Below are 20,227 nucleotides of genomic sequence, written 5' to 3'. Positions count from 1 at the left end.
AGATAGATGAAGGATACACTCAATATGTTTAACTATGATCATCTAAGGTAATGAAAAATAATGGGATTTCTTAAAATTTTATCATTTCCCCCCCCTTAAGATGTACATATATGGTTAATAAATATATAATCATAGTTCTTAAAAGTAAAGGTGAGTTTTGGACTTTAAAACTGAGTATCTGACTTCACAAAACCCCCAGACTCCAATGTATTCAATGCCCTGCTACCTGCAGAAACACTCTAAACTCTCATCACAATGGCTGAGGCATAGCAGGGATTAAATAGATAAATTTCAGATTTTCTGTCCCCTATCTGGCTGTGGAGATTGGTTACACAAATCCATACAGGCATTAAACCTCACAGAACTGCATATCGCCCCTGCCCCAAAAAGGTTAAAAGCAATTCTGTGTAAAAATATCAAAGTAAATACTTCTGACTGAACAAGGCTTTAGAAGCTGCAAAGAAAAAAATAAAAAGCTACAACCATCCCTGAATGCTCAAGTCTACCTAGTTAGAAGGCTAGCATTCCACCAGGTAATCTCATCGCCCCAGACCCTGCCTACAACACCCCATCTGTGTTTCTCTGTGAAGCAGAGGTGATGCTTGTTCTCTGAGTACTTGGGAAGGTTCAGGGTGATGATGAAAAACCATCACGGGGACTGCCGGTGATGATCAGTGTCATCCCCACTACAGAAGAGAACCTCTCTCCAGGCAGCTCCTTCTCTGAATTCTCCCTGGTGGTGGCACATGTTTGGTTATTATGGAGCACTCATAAGATGTACCTTGTAGCTCACCCAGACTCAGAGTTCCTCCCGGAGCCACAGAATGTGGTACAGACCTGAACGTGGGAGCAGCTGCTCCTGGACACCACTGACAGGGGCCCAGGTACCTGAGCTCATAAATCCATTATGAAAGGCTCTGTTTAATTCTGGTTCAAGAGAGAGATTTTTCTCCTCTTAGTTGTTAGAAAAAAAGATTTTAAGCCAAACAAGCCAACAACAAACCCTAGGATAAAACATTTAACAATGTTAATTTTCAAAGCCCTGTGGTCTTCACCAGCTTCTCAAGGTCATACCTCCCTACTGAATCATTACAGAAGGCTGCTGACATGGTACATGGCAAAAACGCTCCTATGAAGTCCAACCTCTAATATAAAGAGCAAACAGCTCAGATCCCAGCCAGCCACGACAAAGGACCCACAAAGCCGCACACACAGGAGCCCCAGAGCATCTGTGAATCTGTCTGTTCCTTCGCCTCCTCAGAGAGAAGGAATCACAAGACTGCTCAGAATAAGAAACCAAAAGGGCAGAAGCCCAAAAGGCAGCCGGGCCTGAATTTCATGCTGTCTCCAAAGAGTGAGCTCACATGCTGTGTCGGTTATTTGCACAGTGGGCAGGCCAGGCTGACAGCTTGAAGGGGATATTTTAGAGAGATAACTGCAAGTCTGATTTGCAGAGGGTTCTCAGGGCCTTGCGCTCCCAGTAAGCATTTCCAACTCCCAGGCTGACCCTCCATTCACACAGGGGTTAAGAGCCTGCAGCCAGCTCCCAAAACCTGGTCTTTGTATTTAAATCATCTCAAGGGGACACATATCTCCAGGCACAATCAGAGCCTGGGGAGGAGCGAGGGGACCTTTCCACCCATAATTGCTGGCTGCACTTCTGGAGCACCTGATCCAGGAAGCTAAATACATGGAAAAAAACAGAAGAGTCTGGGAAGCCTAGAACGCTCTGAAGAGCAGCTATCGGAGTCTCCACTTTAACCCCAGAAATGCCTCTGCCTCCCTTCCCCTCCTCCCCTCAGCTGGGCACCAAGTGTCTCCCTACTGGGTGCACTGCAAATGTGAATCAAAGTTCAGTGGTGCCCGGGTGCCCACGCCTCTCTCATGCACAGGGACTCTAGGCCACCAGAGGGTTCCCAGACAGCAGTTGTAATCTCTTTCTAATTAAAAACAAAAACCGAAAAAACCCTAACTGGCCCAAACCAGCAATATGTATTTACATATAAGACACAGTTGCACACATACACGTTCACACATGTCCCTATTAGATACATAAACACGATTTTACAGCAGAAGGTAAGCAAGCCTGTTCCCTAAGTCTACAACCCTTTGCTTTCCTCACCCGATTCTAGCAGCAACAGCCATTTATGCCACAAATTTTCTTATGAGGGCTGATTACAGATCAAAACACCACCCTCCTGGCTTGCCTCCCTATCCTACCCTACCAGCCCAGTGAGATCTGTTAACAAACCAAGATCAAAGATGGAAGAAAGGCCCAAACTGCATTCCTTGAAAGTAGGGTTAGATTCTATACTTTGATAAACCTCAGAGCCTGAACCTCTTTGCTCTCAGCCTCTAATAAACATGTCCATCCCACCCACCCCCAACCCCCGTCGCCACAAGGCACAAGGGTTTTCTCTGCCCAGTGCCTATTTTCAGCTCCCATAAATCATATCCCATTGTTTCAGGCAATCTGAACTCATGCTTAATAAACCATAAACCTCACCCCTCCACCACCACCACTCCAAATTTCCCTCAGGGAAAGACTGTTTCAAGGAGGAAAGGAAATTCTTCATTAGGGCTGGATTTTAAAAGCAAGCTTCCACACAAAACCGGAAAACAAAACTGGGTATAAATACCATCAAATAACCACTAAATGTCTTTGGTTAAAGCGCTTGCCTGGGATTCTCAGGTCTAGGTGTGAGTTCAGTGAACATCCAAACAGAGCAGAATTTGAACCTAATACTAAATGACACATGATCCTGCACTTCATGACCATTTAAGTGCTGCAGTGGCTAGATTAAATTGCTCTGATGCAGAATTTCTCTACAGTATAGGTTACTAAGAAATATAATATTGCTTTAAAATTTATTTAGGTGTGTTCATCCTTTCCACACCCACACACTCACGGATCTTCTTCATAACCAGGCCTAACCTAACACAATTCCCCTGTTTTCCCCTGGAGATGTTAGGGAAACAAGAGGACATGTGTCTCAAGTTTTCAAGATCAAAAAACTGTATCACAGCACTCACAGCATCAAGTCTGCCAAACCAGAGCTCTGGGTACGTACAATTCTTAAAGAGCTAATTTAATGGAAAACAGGCGTCTGGGGCTGCAAGCCCTTAGGACATTCTGGAAAATGTAGGGGGTTTCAAAGGATTATGCAGAGTGACAGGACTTTGGACACGCCCAAACTCTTAACCAAAGCCTAAACGAGAACATTTTGCTAAATTTACCCATTCCAAAACACTGCACAGTTAACTGGGACCCTGCAAAGCTCAGTGCGTCCACACTGCAGCCTGCCTGCTGGAGGTTTGCAGACCACTCCCTGCTGAGAGTCCAGCCAACCCAACCAGCCTAGCAGCAGGCTGCAGCAATGATGTCCAGATCCAAGCCCAGGCACTGGCCAGGGGTCCCTTGGGTCTGTCCTCCCATGCGCTGTATTCCCGACTGGTTGAACAATCCTCAGGCAGAGCCCCAGGAAAAGCCGCATCATGCCGGGTCTGGCCACTCCCTGGTCCTCAACAACACCGGTTGCACACCCTTCCACACAAAAATGGTGTGCAGGAAGAAGGGTCTGCCACAGAAGGCTGCTGAGCAAGGCGCGAACGCATCCGGGGGCGGGTGGGAACAGCTGGTTGGCCTCTACCTGTCCCAGAGGGCAGAGGCCTCAGAGCTTCTGCAGGGGCAGATGTTTTAAAACCAAAAAAGGAGGCAGTAAAAGAGGACCTCAAGCAGCCCCAGCTGCCAGCACTCCTGCGACCTCCAGGTATCAGGGGCTTGACCAAGACGACGGTGGTCGGCAGAACACAAATGGGGGCGTGTTCTGGCCCAAGCGCAAACATACACCTTAACGCTGCTAGACCTTCACTCCAGTCCTTTCACTCTTCTCTGCTCTTAGCAAGTGATCCTGAAAGGCACGGACAAAGTTTTTCAGAATAACTGGAGAAAACACAAGCCAGTGAGGACGTCCCGGGTGGCCCCTGCCGAGGCTCTCACCGCGCCTCCCTCCAACTGCCACCTGCCCCGCCCCTGGCACCTGGGTAAGGCTGCTCTGGGGCCACCCGCACCAAGTGACCCCGCTCGCGCACACACGCGGCGTCAGGCTTCCAGTCCCTCCGACCCAAACGCAGCCCTCAAGCGCGACCCCACAGGTGTGGCGGGCTCGGACGCTCGCCCAAGCGAGGGCAGGCGCCCCTCCAGGTGCTTGCCAGCGGCGGGTGCTGGCCCGGCCCCGGCCCCGGCCCCGGCCCCGTGCTGTGCGCCCGCCGGACCTCGGGCCCCTACGCAGGCAGCCTGATGCCGCCTCGGCCCCCAGCAGTCCCGACGCGCAGCTGCCGCGGAGCAGCCGCCCGGGCGCCCCCCCGCCCGCCCGCCCCGCCCGCCGCGCCTCACCGCCCGTGTCCTCGAAGCGCGGGGGCGGCCGGTCCCGCAGCGTGGCCGTCCAGCCCGCGCCGGCCTCGTCCTCCTCCGGCTCCGGGGCGGCGGCGGCGGCGGCGGCGGGCGGCGGCCCGGGGCGCTCGTGCTCGTCGTCCGACGAGGCGGCCGAGGAGGAGCGCGAGGCGGCCGACGTGCTGTAGAAGGGGTTCCCGCCGCTGTCCGGGCCCGACTCGCCGAACACGTCGTCCGAGATGTGCAGGCTCTCGTAGCGCGCGCGGGCCGCCTCGAGCAGCGCCGGCGCCCTCCTGCGCGCGCCCCCGCCGCCCTCGGCCATGGCCCCGGCCGCCGCCCGCGCGCCCGCCCCCCACAGCGCCTCCCAGCCGCACGCGCCGGGCCCCGGGCCCGCGCCGCGGCCCGCCGCCCCCCACCAGCGCAGCCCGCAGCACAGCGCCCGCCGCCCCGCGCCCGGCCGGCCCGCCGTCTTGGCCGCCTCGGGCCCGGCGCCCGGGGAAGCGCCCAAGGAGCTGGCGCGCCGCAGGCTGCGGGCCGCGGCGGGACGCAGGGCGCCGGGCGGGAGGCACGGGCTGCGGCCGGGCCCAGGCGCCGCCGCCGCCGCCGCCGCTGCGTCTCCTCGGCGCCCGCCGCGTCCCCAGCGCCCTCCCGCGGCACCCGGCGCTCCCCGGCCGACCTTCCCGGGCGCGAGCCGCCAGAGGCGGGCCCCGCCTCCTCGCACCTCCGGCCCGCCGGCCAATGGGGAGCCAGCGCGGGGCGGGGCGGGGGCGGGGCCGGCGCGGGGCGGGGCGGGGCCAGCGCGGGGCGGGGCCGGCGCGGGGCGGGGCGGGGCGGGGCGAGGGGGAGGGCGGCCGGCGGCTCCCCCGCCTGCGGGGATGTGTGCCCGGGACGGCTACGCGCGGGGGAAGGGAGGACCCGCGGGGGTGCCGGGGGCGGGCGGCGGCGGAGGGGACCCGGCCACTTCTTCCTGCCGCCCGAGCGCGCTCGCGGAGCGCGAACCCCGCGCGCCGTCCCCCCGGCAGGCGGCGCCTGGCGCCGGGGCGCTGTCCGCCCCGGTGGTTCTGAACCAGGCGCCGCGGAGACTCCAGGTAGGCGGCGGGCCCGAGGGTCGCGGCGGCCGCTGCTGCGGCGGCTGCGCCCCGAGCTTCCCTAAGCACAAGGGCTCCCTGGCTTCCGGGAATCTTGCTCTAATAAGGAGCCGGCCTCGCCGGTCCATTTCTGGGGTCAGATGCTAACTCAGTCTTGCTTCAATACCTCGGTAATTTGAGGGTGGCAGGGTCTGGTCTTAGTCATTCCCCTCGTCTTTGACGTTTGACACCTTTCAAACTCAAAATATTCATTACATCCCAAATACTCATTACTCTACCACCACTGTTGCAACATCTTTACTCATACGTTTGATACTCTCGTCTGTTAAAATACAGCACAATCACCCAGGCTTCAGTGCTCGGATAAACAATAGAACAGAAAGGTATCATCCACCCGTCTTCCTTGGCCAGGAGTGTGTGGCGCTCACTCTCTTGATGGCGATGCATAGGTTCGGTCCTCTAGCTCCTATCTCCCTCCCACAAATAGTGCAATAAGTCATAGTGATGGTAATTGGGCCATAAAGTCACTTGCACTCTAAAATAAAATAAATCCACAGAGATGTGAAGGGCTTACAAATCCTACTGGGTATTAACTAAATAATGATTACATAAAAGGAAAAGGCATGTTGCTATTTCTGAGCATGCATAAAGGATGAAGATGTTGGGACCACCAACTAAGGTCAATTCTAACAGCAGGTGGCCAGCTTCTGCTCTTGCCCTCCCCTCTCAAGCCCCTGTTTCCTCCTCCCGAACCAGAGCCCATGTACGGGCATGAATTCATGATAACCACTGAAAGACAATATATAAAAAGGAAGGGATTCACATGACGTTGCTTTCTATATGGATTGGCTGATGTATTGTGAAATTGTTTGCAAAGCATTTCAACTCCGTTGGAAGAATTATGCCACCGAAAAGAGCTGGTTTCCAGCATATCATCAACTGTGCTAACCAGCAAAAGATTTTGAAGAGAGTATATACAAGGTAATCAGACTTTAAAAGGTCAATGATGCATAGATTGAAGATGCAAAGTAAAACTCCAAAGCTCAAGTTCAAATTCTGCAGTTGGGAATTCTGTAACACTCCTGTAAGAGCTAATGTGATCTATAAAAATATAATTGAATGGGATCTAGACAGTGGAAATCTATAGGCAAGAATTCCTTCTCTCTCCAGGTAGCCAATGAAAAAGCAGCTAAAGTGAGTGTGTATTTTAAAAACAATGGCTTGCTTTGCTACCCAGAGGAAGCACAAAATAGAGCAATTAACAGTTACAAGGATGGACACAGTCTTCCATTGTCCCAAATTTGCATTTGCATGGTGCTAATCCCTCTCTGTCCACAGAGCCTTTGTGTTTATGAGCTCACAAGTGCTTGTAGCTCACACAGGACGCAACATTGGGGAGAGGATTATATGGTTACAAAAGAAACAGACTGGGAAATCAAATTGTTATCCAAAAACTTGCCAAACAAAAATTAGATGTCTATGTCAGTTTAGAATGAAGTGTTTAGCAACCAAGTGTTACTTTGTTTAAGCAAGTGTTTCCAACCAAGAAAAGTAAAAATATTTCAGCCTTTTAAAGACAGGTGGCTCATTCTCCTTGTGGAAGGAAACAAGGAAAGGGAAGAAAACAATTGGAAAACAAAAACCAAAGAACATTCCCATCTGCTTGGCAACCTCCTACTTGATGCTACCATCATGATCCTACATCATTAACTTTTATAAGTAATGTTATCTGTGAGGATAATTATAGAAACCGTATTATACTGAGATCTTTTAACTTTGAGTCCTTTAAATACATCTTCCAAGTAATATAACTTTGTAATGTAATTAAATAATTTTCGATTAATATTCAGCTTTTGGTTTATAGTCTGCACAAAAGGCTCCAGAGTAGTAAGAGCAATCCACTTGTGCAGTAGATTCCTTAGGTTTTGATAAGCCAGGGATTCATGCTTTTACATAATTGGGGCTGAAGCCATATTTCATTGAGTCTTGGCCTCATTTACTGGTATGTTTTAAGAAGAAAGAAAAAAATGCTACCTTTCAAACTATGATACAATGTTTTCTTTTCATTAATATTTCAATTTAAATGTATTGAAAAAGCTCTTTGATAAGTATTTAGACAGATTTTTTTTAATCATGTATCGCCTTAGTGCATACATAAAAATAAAAGTTAAGATAGCTGGTTAATGTTTTTCCAGAGCTTCACATTCAGGATCTCACTATTCTTATTTACTTTCTAACTGAGAGTTTTCAATGCCCAGATTTTTCCCACAATATGTTCCTCCAATCCACAGAACTTCTGTCATGCTACACTTAAAAAATTTTTATTATTGACATATAGCTGACATTCAATGTTAAATTAGTTTCAGGTGTAGAATGTAGTGATTTGACAATTCTATTACTCAGTGCTCGTCACAATTAAGTGTATCATCACCTCTTGTCATACAAACGTATACAATAGTATTGACTATATTCCCAATGCTTTATTTTCCATCTCCCGATGAGAACAGGAAATTATTTTATTTTATAACAGGAAATTTGTACCTCTTAATACCCTTCACCTATTTCATCCATCCTCCCATCCACTTCCCCTCCAACGACCACAAGTTTGTTCGTTGTATTCAAGAGTCTGTTTCTGGTTTTTTTGTTTGTTTGTTTATTTGTTTCATTTTTTAGATTCCACATATAAATGAAATCATATGGTATTTGCCTTTCTCTATCTGACTTATTTCACTTAGCATAATATCCTTTAGGTCTACCATATTGTCACAAACAGCAAGATCTCATTCATTTTTATAGCTGGGCCATATTCCATTGCATACATATACCATATCTTTACCCATTCATCCATCAATGGACACTTGGATTGCTTCCATATCTTGGCTATTGTAAATAATGCTGCAATAAACCTAGGAGTGTATATATCTTTTTGAATCAGTGTTTGTATTTCCTTTGGGTAAATACCAAGTAGTAGAATTACTGAAGCATACGGTAATTCTATGTTTAGTTTTCTGAGGAACCTCCATACTGTTTTCCACAGTGGTTGCACCAGTTTACATTCCCAGTAACAGTGCAGAAGTGTTCCTTTTTCTTTTCCTCCTGGCCAACACTTGTTCTTTCTTGTCTTTTTAATACTAGCCATTCTGATGGGTATAAGATGATAAATCTCATTGTGGTTCTGATTTTATTTTCCTGATGATAGTGATGTTGAGCATCTTTTCATGTGTGTATTGGTCATCTGCATGTATTTTTTGGAAAAATGTCTATTTAGGTCCTCTGCCCAGTTTTTCAATTGGATTATTTGTAGGACTTTTTTTTTTTTTGGTGTTCTTTACATATTTTGACTATTAATCTTTTATGAGATTTATCATTCACTACTGTCTTCTCCCATTCTGTAGGTTCCTTTTTGGTTTTGTTGTTGGTTTCCTTACTGTGCAAAAGTTTTGTTTGTTTGTTTGTTTGTTTGTTTTTTATTTTGATGTAGTCCCAATGGTTTATTTTGCTTTTGTTGTCCTTCACTGAGCAGACATACCCAAAAATATGTTGCTAAAGCCAATCTCCAAGAGATTACTGCCTGTTCTCTTTTAGGAGTTTTATGGTTTCAGGTCTCACATTTATTTTCTTAAGTAAGCTCTTTGCCCAATGTGGGACTTGGACTCACAACCCAAGATCAGGAGTTGCATGCTGTATGGACTGAGCCTGCCAGGCACCCCTCAGATCTCACATTTGGATCTTTTTTTTTTAAAGAGTTTATTTATTTATTCATTAAAGACACACGGAGAGAGAGGCAGAGAGACAGGCAGAGGGAGAAGCAGCATCCCTGCAAGGAGCCCAATGTGGGACTTGATCCTGGATCCTGGGATCACGCTCTGAGCCGAAGGCAGACGCTCAACCACTGAGGCACTCAGGCGCCCCTCACATTTAGATCTTTAATCAATGTTGAACTTCTTTATGTGTATGGTGAAAGAATGTGGTCTAGTTTCATTCTTTTGCATGTAGCTGTCCAGTTCTCCCAACACTGTTTTTGAAAAGACTGCGTTTTTCCATTACATGTTATTGCCTCCTTTGTCAAAGATTAATTGACCATATTGACCATTAATTGACTATGGATTTATTTCTGGGCTCTATGTCCTGTTTCCATTGATTTATGTCTCTATTTTTCTGCCAACATCCTACTGTTTTGAAAACTATAGCTCTGTAGTATATCTTGAAATCTGATATAGTGATACCTCCAGCTTTGTTCTTCTTTCCCAAGATTAATTTGCATGCCACGTTTCTTATAAAAGTACTCTGAGGTCATCCAAGTTGCCGCCCCTCCATTCTGCATGGTTTGATGCTGGTGGGGTTTTGTATTTATTTTTTTACATTATCCAAGATTTTCATATAATAACCATTTTATTTTCCTTCTTCAAATGGTCCTAAAAAGGCCTGTGGCCTGGCATGCCAAAGGATGTAGATGGTCAGGCATGCCCTAGGAATTGTAACCAAGGTGGCACAGGCTCAGGCTGTGGTGACTTTATTTTTTAAAATATTTATTTATTTATTCATGACAGACACACAGAGAGAGGCAGAGGGAGCAGCAGGCTCCATGCAGGGAGCCCGATGTGGGACTCAATCCCAGATCCTGGAATCATGCCCTGAGTGGAAGGGCTCAACTGCAGCCACCCAGGTGTCCTGCTGTGGTGACTCTATAGGGACTTTCACCCTCTCAGCACCAACTATAAGACAATTCATGATGTTGGAGATGTGAAAGAAAATGGGAGGTGGGGCATCTTAGAATCCATAAAATATGGTGTATTGCCGCCTGTTGGTACTTTTACAGTTTTTGATTTTGCAAATGGACAAGTTGCTGCAAGGGAACAAAAATGAACAAAAGTGCTAAGGTGGCAGAGACTGACCTGACCAGCCCCATACTGCACAGGCTGTGTTGCTGGGTCACTATGAATGGAGAAGCAGAGGTGAGTCAGGGCAGCTGCTGCTTCTCCCCACATTGCCTTCATTACCCACAAAGAGGAGCCAGAGCCAAGGAGAATCTCCTGGAACTGAGATTGGGGGAGGGGAGAGCCGCAGCTGCTGAATCATGACCAACATATGGGGGAGAAGGTTGGAGGCAAATGTGCATGGCACAGTGTGACATTTGGAATCGTATCTGACATAGAAGCTTAAGGACCCAACCTTGCTCAAAATGATTTTATATGCTGAATTTATCTACTAGTTAATCCAGAGATGCAGAGAATGAAATATGGTAGTGCTATAGAAAACTCTTGGGGAAAATCTTTCTTAGGTTTGAGATACCCTGACATTTCCATTGATTGATTAATTAATTCATTCATTCAACAAATAGGTACTGAGTACCTATTACATGTCAAATTCTCTTCTGAGCACTGAGAATAAATCAGGAAAAAAACACAAATACTGTTTTTATAGCATCTACATTCAAGTAGAGGAGAGAAAATAGACAAAAATAAATAAATATGCAAGATGTCAGTTGTTGATAAGGGGTAAAAAGTAGAGGGACAGAAATTATGTTGGTTTTGTTGGTGGTGGTACTGGTGTTGGTTGCATATATGGTAGGGGAAGTTATTCTGATAAGAAGACATTGGTAGATCCTTGAGTAGATTCAGAGAGCAGGACAGGTTCATTTAAGAAGAGGAAACAAGGGCAGCCCAGGTGGCTCAGAGGTTTAGTGCTGCCTTCAGCTCAGGGTGTGATCCTGGAGACCTGGGATAGAGTCCTGTGCCGGGCTCCCTGCATGGAGCCTGCTTCTCCCTCTGCCTGTCTCTCTCTCTCTCTCTCTCTCTCTTTCTGTCTCTCTCTCTCTCCCTCTCTCTGTCTCTCATGAATAAATAAATAAAATCTTAAAAAAAAAAGAGGAAACAAGTGCATACCCCCCATGGGAGGCTCACACTAGCTATATTCTATAAACACTAAAGAAGCTAGTGAGCTGAGTCAGAGAGAGCTGAGTGAAGTGGTAGGAGATGAATTGTGAAGGAAGCTGAGTGTTAAATTTTGTAAGACTGGATTTTATATTGAGTGAAGTAGGGAGCCACTGGAGATCTTAGAGCAGAGAAATAACAAGATCTGACTTGTGTCTTAAATGGATTGCTTTAACTCTGAGTAGGAAGTAAACTAAAACAGAGCAAAGATGGAATCCAGAAGACTAGATAGGATACTGTTACAATAAGTCAGGCTATAAAAGATGGTGCTTTGGACCAAAGTGGAAATAACTGAAGTGATGAGAACTGGTCAGACTTAGAATATATTTTGAAGGTAGAATCCACAGCATTTACCAAAGAATTAAATGTGGGCAGTGAGAGAAAGGGATGAATCAATAATAACTGTATAGTTTTCTCTTTGAGCTACTGTAAGAGCAGCAGGGTTGGAGAAGAATAAGAGCTTGGTTTTGAACATGTTCACTTTAACATATCTAGGTGGATGTGGAAAGCAGACAGTGGAAGAAAGTTCAAGATCCAGGTCTGGACTGGAGGTAGAGGGGAGAAGTTATCAGCTGATAGATGGTAGAAAATGGATAGTCACCAAGGACTGAGTATAGAGGAAACGTCTGAGGATGGATCCTGGAGTATATTCATATTTAGAGATAAGGGAAATGAAGTTGAAGACCTGAGACAATGAGTTTTAGAGGCTAAGAAAGTATTTCAAGGAGGGAGTAACTGTGTTGAATGCTGCTGAGAGATCTAGTACAATGAGGGCTGAGAAGTAACCACTTAGTTTGGCAAAAGGGGGATGAAAATATGATTGGAGTTAAAGAAAATGGGAGAAGAAATGAGGGTATTGAGTCAAGACAAATTTTGAGGAGTTTTGCTACAAAAGGGAGGAGAGAAAAGGGAAGTGCCAGAGGTGGGTTTGAGGTTGGGAAGAGATTTCTGAAGATCAGGAGATGTTTGAATGCTTGTGGGATGATTCAGTAGGGAGAGTATAAGAGAGATGCTGGACAGAGAAGAAACAGTTCCTAAAACAAGGTCCTCGGTTGCTTGAATGGCAATAGATGCGAGTGCACAGATGGAAGGGCTTGTCCTCACTCAGAGGGGATTGGAATAAGGAAGGGGCTCATGCAGATAAATTTAGGGGGAGTCTGTGAGTCTTCTTTCCTTACTGATTTAATTTTCTTTCTTTTTAAGGTATATTTATTTTAAAGGGAGAGGGAGCATGGGTGTGGGGGGTATGGGAGAGGGAGAGAGAGAGAGAACCTTAAGCAGACTCCCCACTGAGTGCGGAGCCTGACAGGATTCAGGGCTCAACTCCTTGACCCTGAGCTCATGACTAAGCTGAAACCAAGAATCAGACACATAACCACTGAGCCACCAGGTACCCTCCAGTTTGCTTTTCTCAATGAAGTCATCAGAAGGGGCATCAGCTGTATCTGAGGAAGGGTTCAGTTCTCACTCTGAACAAAATGGTTGTACATTAGAATCACCTGGAGAATTTTAAAAGCACACTCATATCCAGGCCCTGTTCTACACCAATTAAATCAGATTCTCTGGAGGTGGGCCTGGGCACTGCTGTGTTTTAAAGGCTTCCAGGTGATTCAAAAGTGTGGCCAGAGTTGAGAATCCCTGGGTTAGGAGTTTGAGGAAAGAAGATGTGAAATAGTCAAAATATTTCATGAGGAGAGTAGAGTCGCAGTCAGTTAGAGAAACATACTTGGATTTGTGGTTGAGAATTTAATATGAAACCTGCCGGTATGATTGCATTTTTCTCCAACTATGTTCAGCTGCCAGGGGCAGACATGGAGTAGACAGAGGGCTGGGTTTTCCCAAGGCAGGGTTTTATCAGGTGCTTATGATGAAGGTGAGAGTAGCAGACAGTGATTGTAATGATGGGACTGTACTCTGTGCCAGCTAAGGAGGCATGTAAGAATTCAGGAGAAGGATTAAGGGCCGTTGAAAAGGAAGTCAATAAATGGCTTATTCTGCGTAGCTTAGATAATTAATATTTCCTTGAAATAATTTAGTGCAGCCAGATCCCTGCAAAGCAGCACAAACAACTCTGATTAGTGCTTCAACCTACCTTTTCTTCCCAGGGTTTCAATCAATTGCCTTCAACACATGAACATTGTGAGCTATTTAGAGCAAAGAAAAAAATATTAGCTTTTTACGTTCTTAGAAAACAGGATTTTGTATATTTGTGTCCTTTTTCTGTCCCCTTGGGGACATTCTCCCTCTTGAAGCACGCCCAATCCCCCACTCCACTGTTCTCCTGTAAAAGAAAGGGATCTGAGTACCATCCCCAAAGTTTATTCACATTTAAAGGAGAAACAGGGATGCCTGGGTGGCTCAGCAGTTAAGTGTCTTCAGCCCAGGGCGTGATCCTGGAGACCTGGGATGGAGTCCCGCATTGGGCTCCCTGCATGGAGCCTGCTTCTCCCTCTGCCTGTGTCTCTGCCTCTCTCTGTGTCTCTCATGAATAAATAAATAAAATATTTTTAAAAATTAAAAAAAAATAAAGGAGAAACAGCCCCAGGCAGTTAAGACTTTACACAAAAGAATGGATTGCTCTGTGGTGGAAACTGAGGTATTCTACGAAATGCGGAGAGATGTTCCCTGCTAGAAGAGGGACCTTCTCAGTGTTCCTAAATTCATATACCTGTAGGTGGCACTGACAAAAATGAAAGTATCCATTAGACTTTCAGGATTGAATTTTATGGAGATTGTTGAGCTGATATCTTGTTGTAGGCTTAGTGTCAAGCCACATCTGTTCCCTAGTTTTCTTACAGTGACAGTGATGGTTCTTACGAGATTGTCTGTGAAAGGCCAAGCACCAAAAAAACCACGCAGCATACCTGAGCCATCACATAAATAGAATGTAGTCTGCACTCCAACTCCAACATCACCTAAGTAGAATATAATCTGCAGGAGAAAAAAATAGGGAATCACAAGAAGAAACACTCATTATCAGGGCTTCCATCAATGTTAGCGCAACCTGTCACCATGTATCTTCATTTGCAGTAATTTTTTATAAACATTAATGTTGAAATGCCCTTGGTTACGACAAGCAACTCAATTATCAAAACATTAGTCTCTAACATTTGTTCTAATTACCAAAGCAGAAGAGTTGATGGAGTTTAGAAAATTTTCAACAAGGTTTAAACAAGAAGGATTTTCCACCTTATTCTAATCAGGTCAACATAGAGACCACTTTCCCGTAACAAAGTTAAGTAGTTGGTATTTTTCAGAGATATCATTTGGTTCTTTATAGAAGGCTAAAAGCTGGAGGTCCATAAAAATTATAATCAACTTTTAAGTATGCCTTCTATATGCCAGGAACTATGCTAAATGGACAGTATCTAATTTAATTCTCAAAACAAGCCCTGTGAGGTCAGTGTTACTCACTGTTCTCACTCTAAGGTGGCAAAGCTGATGATTCAAGAGGGGAGTTCAGTTTTCCAAGTTCATACAGCTAGTATATGATGGAATCAGGACTCAAACTCAGTCTAATGTCAGGTTGGACTCTTAATGGGCAGTTAAGGCCCATAGTTTTTTGACTGTCATCTGCTTCCGCTCCCATCTCACTCTCATTTAGGGATAATCAGCAATACCTAAAGCATAGTGGCTGTACATGAGGGGTGGCTACTGGCTTTAATTATTTATATCCAGGGAGAAAGGGCTGCCTCATACATTCTGCTTCAGCTCTTTTCCCTACCCAGGAAAGTATCCATCGTTCAAACCATCAGTATTAATTGTTGTTCAGGGATGAATTAAGCTGCAGGGGTCACAGACAGTTTACTGTGTCATCCATATTTCTTTCAGAAAACCAAAGTACCGTTCACTTGGAGATAAGAAGGAATGATGGTGGGATGTTAAGAAGGACTCCCAGAAATATTTCTGGACCAATAATGATCACTAGCTCTTATGTTACGCTTGGAGTCATTTTACTGGTTCTTGAAATGTGTGAATTTGCCCTAGGATGACTTGGCCCTTCATAATAATCAAAAGCTCCTAGGATGGACCAATATGTTACTTTATTTGCTATGATTCTGTAGGTTGAATGTATTTATCAGCCATTTCCTGATAGCGTAATCATGGGGCAGGAGTAGGGGAATGACTAGTGGACAGAAATTTATCAGGTGAGAGGGTGCCTATGACATTTGTATGAAGGAGAAGCCAATTCTCCCTGATGATGGAACATATCTTCTGCTCGTAGACTCCTGCCCAGCCAGGACCAATGGGGGTGCCTCCTCCTTTGGGCAACAGGACTCTTTCTAAATCCTCTTTTTTGGGCCAAAAAGAAAGACTAATCATGACTTCCTTCTTTTCATCTTTCAGCTTTGTCTGCCTGGCCAAAGACACTCACCCCCTCCCAACCACGTGGTGGCAATTTGGGCTGCTAGACTGTGGCAGGCGGCCACACACTGGGTGTATGACCTCAGGCACAGTGGTTGGATTTCACTGAACCTTAATCCTAACATCTGAAAGGTGGAGATGTTGTGAGGATTAACTAAGACGATGTTAAATTGTTATGGAGTTAAGGAAAATATTTTGAATGAAACGTGTTCCATCTTACCAAACTAGAGGGCAAAACAGCATCTTAAATAATATTTTTATTTTATAGGTATATATGTAAACATATAATTCAATGTATACACATAAATATAATAAATAAATACATTTGATGTGTTATTTATATTTTTCCTAAGATGCAGCAGTACTCTCCTGAGCAGTGCAGGGAGGGTGGGTTTTTTCAGAGAATCACCAAACAGCTTGACCCAATTGGAAGGCCAGCCTTGCATTGCTTTTTATGAGAAAGCCTCGAGTTGGGAGAGGTTCGACAAATACTGAGAAAAACCAGTCAATTAATATTGAAAAAATGCTATCCAACCACAGCTATAAACCAATTAGACATATTTAGTTTTAACTTTAGTCTCCAAAGCCTAAAAGTCCCTGGGGAAAAAGCGGAGGGAGAGGCAGGGCCAGCTTTGCAGTTGAGTACAGCCTGGCCAGCAGAGGAACTGCTCTCCTCCAGGCCCCCCAACCCCGGTCCCAGAAGACCCCACCCCCAGAAGGGCCCCATCCCAGAAGGCCCGGCCCTCAAAAGACCCCCCAAAAGCCCCATCGGTGGGAGGCCCCTCCCCCAGAAGGTCTCACCCACGGAAGACCCTGCCCACAAAGGCTCCACCCTTAGAAGGGCCCCAAGATGAATTTAATGCTCTAACGTTACTATCTGATATTTCTTCAATTTTATTTGTGAATTTGTGTTTTGCCAGTAAAGTGGATGGGACAGTGGATGTGCATGAGCAGAGGAGATGGCCCAAGATGCATGTCCACCATTCCCGGCCTCCTCGTTTTTTTATACCGCTTACCCTGTCTGGTGAGCACAGAGTTCAGGTGGACACCCCATGAGTGGGGTTCAGCAAACCGGCTGAGCACGTGACATCTATGCCTGAGTCAACAAAAGCACACCTTCCCTATGGACCAGAGCTTGCTTTGAGCACAGACAGAAGGCAGTGGCATCTTGTGAACAGCCCAGAATGCTGTCATATCCTTTCTCACTCATGTTACCTCCCTGTGTTAGCAAAGCCTTATAAGCGGTGACTTTGAAGGGAAGGGAAAGAAAGCACATTGCTCCTGGTCATTTCAAGTTCCTTACTTATCAGTAAGCTGAGGGTGAAGGGTTGGTGGAACGTGGGTGTATCACCAGGTAAAGTAAAGACAACTGAGCTGGTTCTGTGCAGGATTTCCACTGTTCTGATAAGAATAGGGCACATATGCACGTACCAGCTGTGGAGTCCATGTGTGAATAATTTAAAACTGGCATTGCACCATACAAAGATAAATGGCAAAATTCATGCTCATAATTACATTTTTAAATTTTTATTTACTTAGAATGACGTTAAATGCAAATAGAAAACAGCAGCCACGACACAGCAAAAGAAAGATCATGGAGGAAACGAGCTCTTTATTTTAGTGCCTTTAACAACGCTTTGTCCATGCTTTTGAACAAAAGGCCCTATATCTTCATTTTGCACTGTGCCTGCAAGTTATGTAGCCAGCCCTGGGAGCAGCTGTGCGATGTCTCAATGACCCAGTGGGGTGAGTGCCATGAGTCTCCTTCCCTGTCACAATAGCATCACACAAGTCCCTCAGGCTGAAACAGAACTTTAGGATAAAGTACAGGGGTAGGTTCCTCAAACTTCTGAATTGTAGGTTTTCTGCTTGGGCTGGTGTAAACAAAATATCAAAAGCTGGGTGGTTTAGAAAACATAAATTTTATTCTCTTAAAGTTCTGGAGGCCAGAAGTCCAGGATCAAGGTGTTCAATTCTTCAAAGGCTTCTCTCCTTGGCTTGCAGAGAGCTGTCTGCTCCACTGTATCTCCAAATGACTGCCCTTCGGTGTGTATTGTCTATGTCCTAATCTCCTCTTCTCATAAGCACACCAGTCATATTGGATTAGGGCCCACCCCCAATGAGCTCATTTTCCCTTAATCACCTCTTTAAAAATTCTGTCTCTGAATAAAGTCACATTTGGAGGTGCTGGGTGTTAGGACTTCGACATAGGAATTGGAGGGCACTCAGCTGAGCCCATAACAATAGCCAAAACTGGATCTGAAACAGAAATTTGAAAATTTAGACACATTTAAAAACACTAAAAGTATATTTTTTTGTATGCCTTAGTTGGTAGACTGAGATGTATTTGCAAGCTTCCAGGGAAACATCCTTTGGAATGATCAAAGAGAGCTTGTATGTAATTCCACACATCCACAATTAAACCCCAAAGCTTTCTAATTTGGGACTTGGCCCTCTGGTGCTCAGTGGCAACCAAAACCTGCCTAGGGTCTTTCTTTTGTTTTAGCAGAAAAGTAACAGGCAGAGGACTTGAGCATTTAGACATCTTGCTGATGTTTGTTTTAATCATACTCTACTGAGTTGTCTAAACCTAATTAAGCTCTTGGCTCTGTAAAGGAGAGATGATGTTCATTACATGTCATTGGCCACAATGTGCCTTTTTTTTCCTTATTATTATTAATATTTGTGTTATTTGTAGGTATACAAGATAAGCTTTATCTTAGTTTGGACTGCTATAACAAAACACCATAGACCGGGTGCTTTAAACAAAAGATGTTTATTTCTCATAGTTCTGGAGGTTAGGAAGTCTAAGATCAAGGCACTGGCAAATTCCATGTCTCTTAGAGGGTCCCACTTCCTGGGTCACAGATGACCATCTTCTCCCTGTAGCCTCATGTGGTGGAAGAGGTGAGAGATCTCTGTGAGGTCTCTCTTATGAAGACCCTAATCTCACCCATGAGGGCTCGACCCTCATGACCTAAGCATCTCCCAAAGACCCCATCTCCCAGTAATGTCATTTTGGGCATTAGGTTTTCAACATATGAGTTCTGGAGAGATACATTCTCTACACAGCAGGCTTCACTGAACGTCTTCTATGTCCAAGGCACTATTTTTTGACAAAATTAATAATTTCCCCTACACATCCTTTGGAATGAGAGTATTTCTCCACTTTTTTCCCTTTAGAAATTTTCTCTAGGGAGGATCTTAAAAAGTTCAGAAAAGATTCAGGAGAAATCCACTGGCAGCTGGTTAACTCATTCTTCACAGTAGAGCAGAATCCATTTTGAAGCAGGTTAATCTTGGAAGTCCAGGGGGTGCTGAGTGGCTCAGTGGGTTAAGCATCTGCCTTTTGGCTCCCTGCTTAGCTGGGAGTCTGGTTCTCTCTCTCTTCCTTTGCCCCTCCTCCCTGCTCATGTGCTCATATTGGCACACTTGTTCTCTCTCTCTCTCTCTCAAATAAAAATCTTAAAAAAAATTCTTCAAAATCCAGGAAAGAGACCTTGCTTGAAAGTCATCTCAAATCATCATTTTTGTTAGTATGAGTAATGGGAACTATAATATCAATACAACAACTTTTTACAGAAAGCCTACTATGTGCCAGGTACTGCTGAGCACTTGAGTCAAATGATCTCATGATCCTGATGACAGCCCAATGGGGGTCACACTATTTTCTCCTCCATATTATGGATGAACACTAATTAGGTCTTGGTGAGAAGTCATACAACTCTCCCAAAGCCACATTGCTAGTGAGGGGCCAGCTGGGATTTACACCCACTTTGGTTCCAGAGCCTGTAATTGCAAATGTGGGCTGCACTAGCTGTTCAGTACCAAGGACTGTTCATGGAGGTGACACAGCAAACCCATGAGGCCCACCCTTTTCCCTAGGGTAATCCCAGTACCACCTGCAGTGATTGCCTGGGTGAAGCATGAGAGGTGGGTGCCACACAGGGCATATTTCAGGGAGCAGATGTGGCAGTGAAGAAGGTCTAATAATTCCAGAATGAATGGAAGGAAACAGGACTTGGGGAAATATCTGAGTCCCTGGAGCAATGATCTCCAAACATTTATTATTGTGTGCCTCTCTTTCACCAAAAAAAAAAAAAAAAAAAAAAAAAAAAGGTTTAAGGACATACCACCAAAGTAAGCAAAATTTTAAATAAATTATAGACTGTACTACTGTACTAAATTATGTGCATTGTAAATGATATGCAAAAGGTAAACATTTAAATGGATGACATGAAATATAAATAAAACTTCTAATATTTACTTCCTGCTCCTTACTAATATTTACTTCCTGCTCCTTTACTTCCTACTGTTTCTCAAATTCGCTTTGGAGAAGAATTTTTAAAGATTTATTTATTTATTTATTTATTCACTGAGAGAGAGAGAAACAGAGACAGAGAGCCCACAGGCATGCTTGCGCCTGATGGGGAGGGAACAAAGGGAGA

General features: G+C 45.3%; 1 protein-coding gene across 1 annotated transcript in view; it reads right to left on the bottom strand.

Annotated features, from left to right (window-relative positions):
• Positions 1-4,951, bottom strand: part of PGBD5 (piggyBac transposable element derived 5) — a 102,104-nt gene extending 97,153 nt beyond the window's left edge. The window contains exon 1 of the mRNA XM_072756006.1: positions 4,397-4,951. Coding sequence (XP_072612107.1) covers positions 4,397-4,715 — 319 coding nt within the window. The 5' untranslated portion in view covers positions 4,716-4,951. The remainder of the gene's footprint in view (positions 1-4,396) is intronic.
• Positions 4,952-20,227: the final 15,276 nt, after the last annotated feature.

Source organism: Vulpes vulpes, chromosome 4, assembly GCF_048418805.1.
Source record: "Vulpes vulpes isolate BD-2025 chromosome 4, VulVul3, whole genome shotgun sequence".
NCBI classification, from domain to species: Eukaryota; Metazoa; Chordata; class Mammalia; order Carnivora; family Canidae; genus Vulpes; species Vulpes vulpes.
This window is presented reverse-complemented; position numbering and strand designations above follow the sequence as displayed.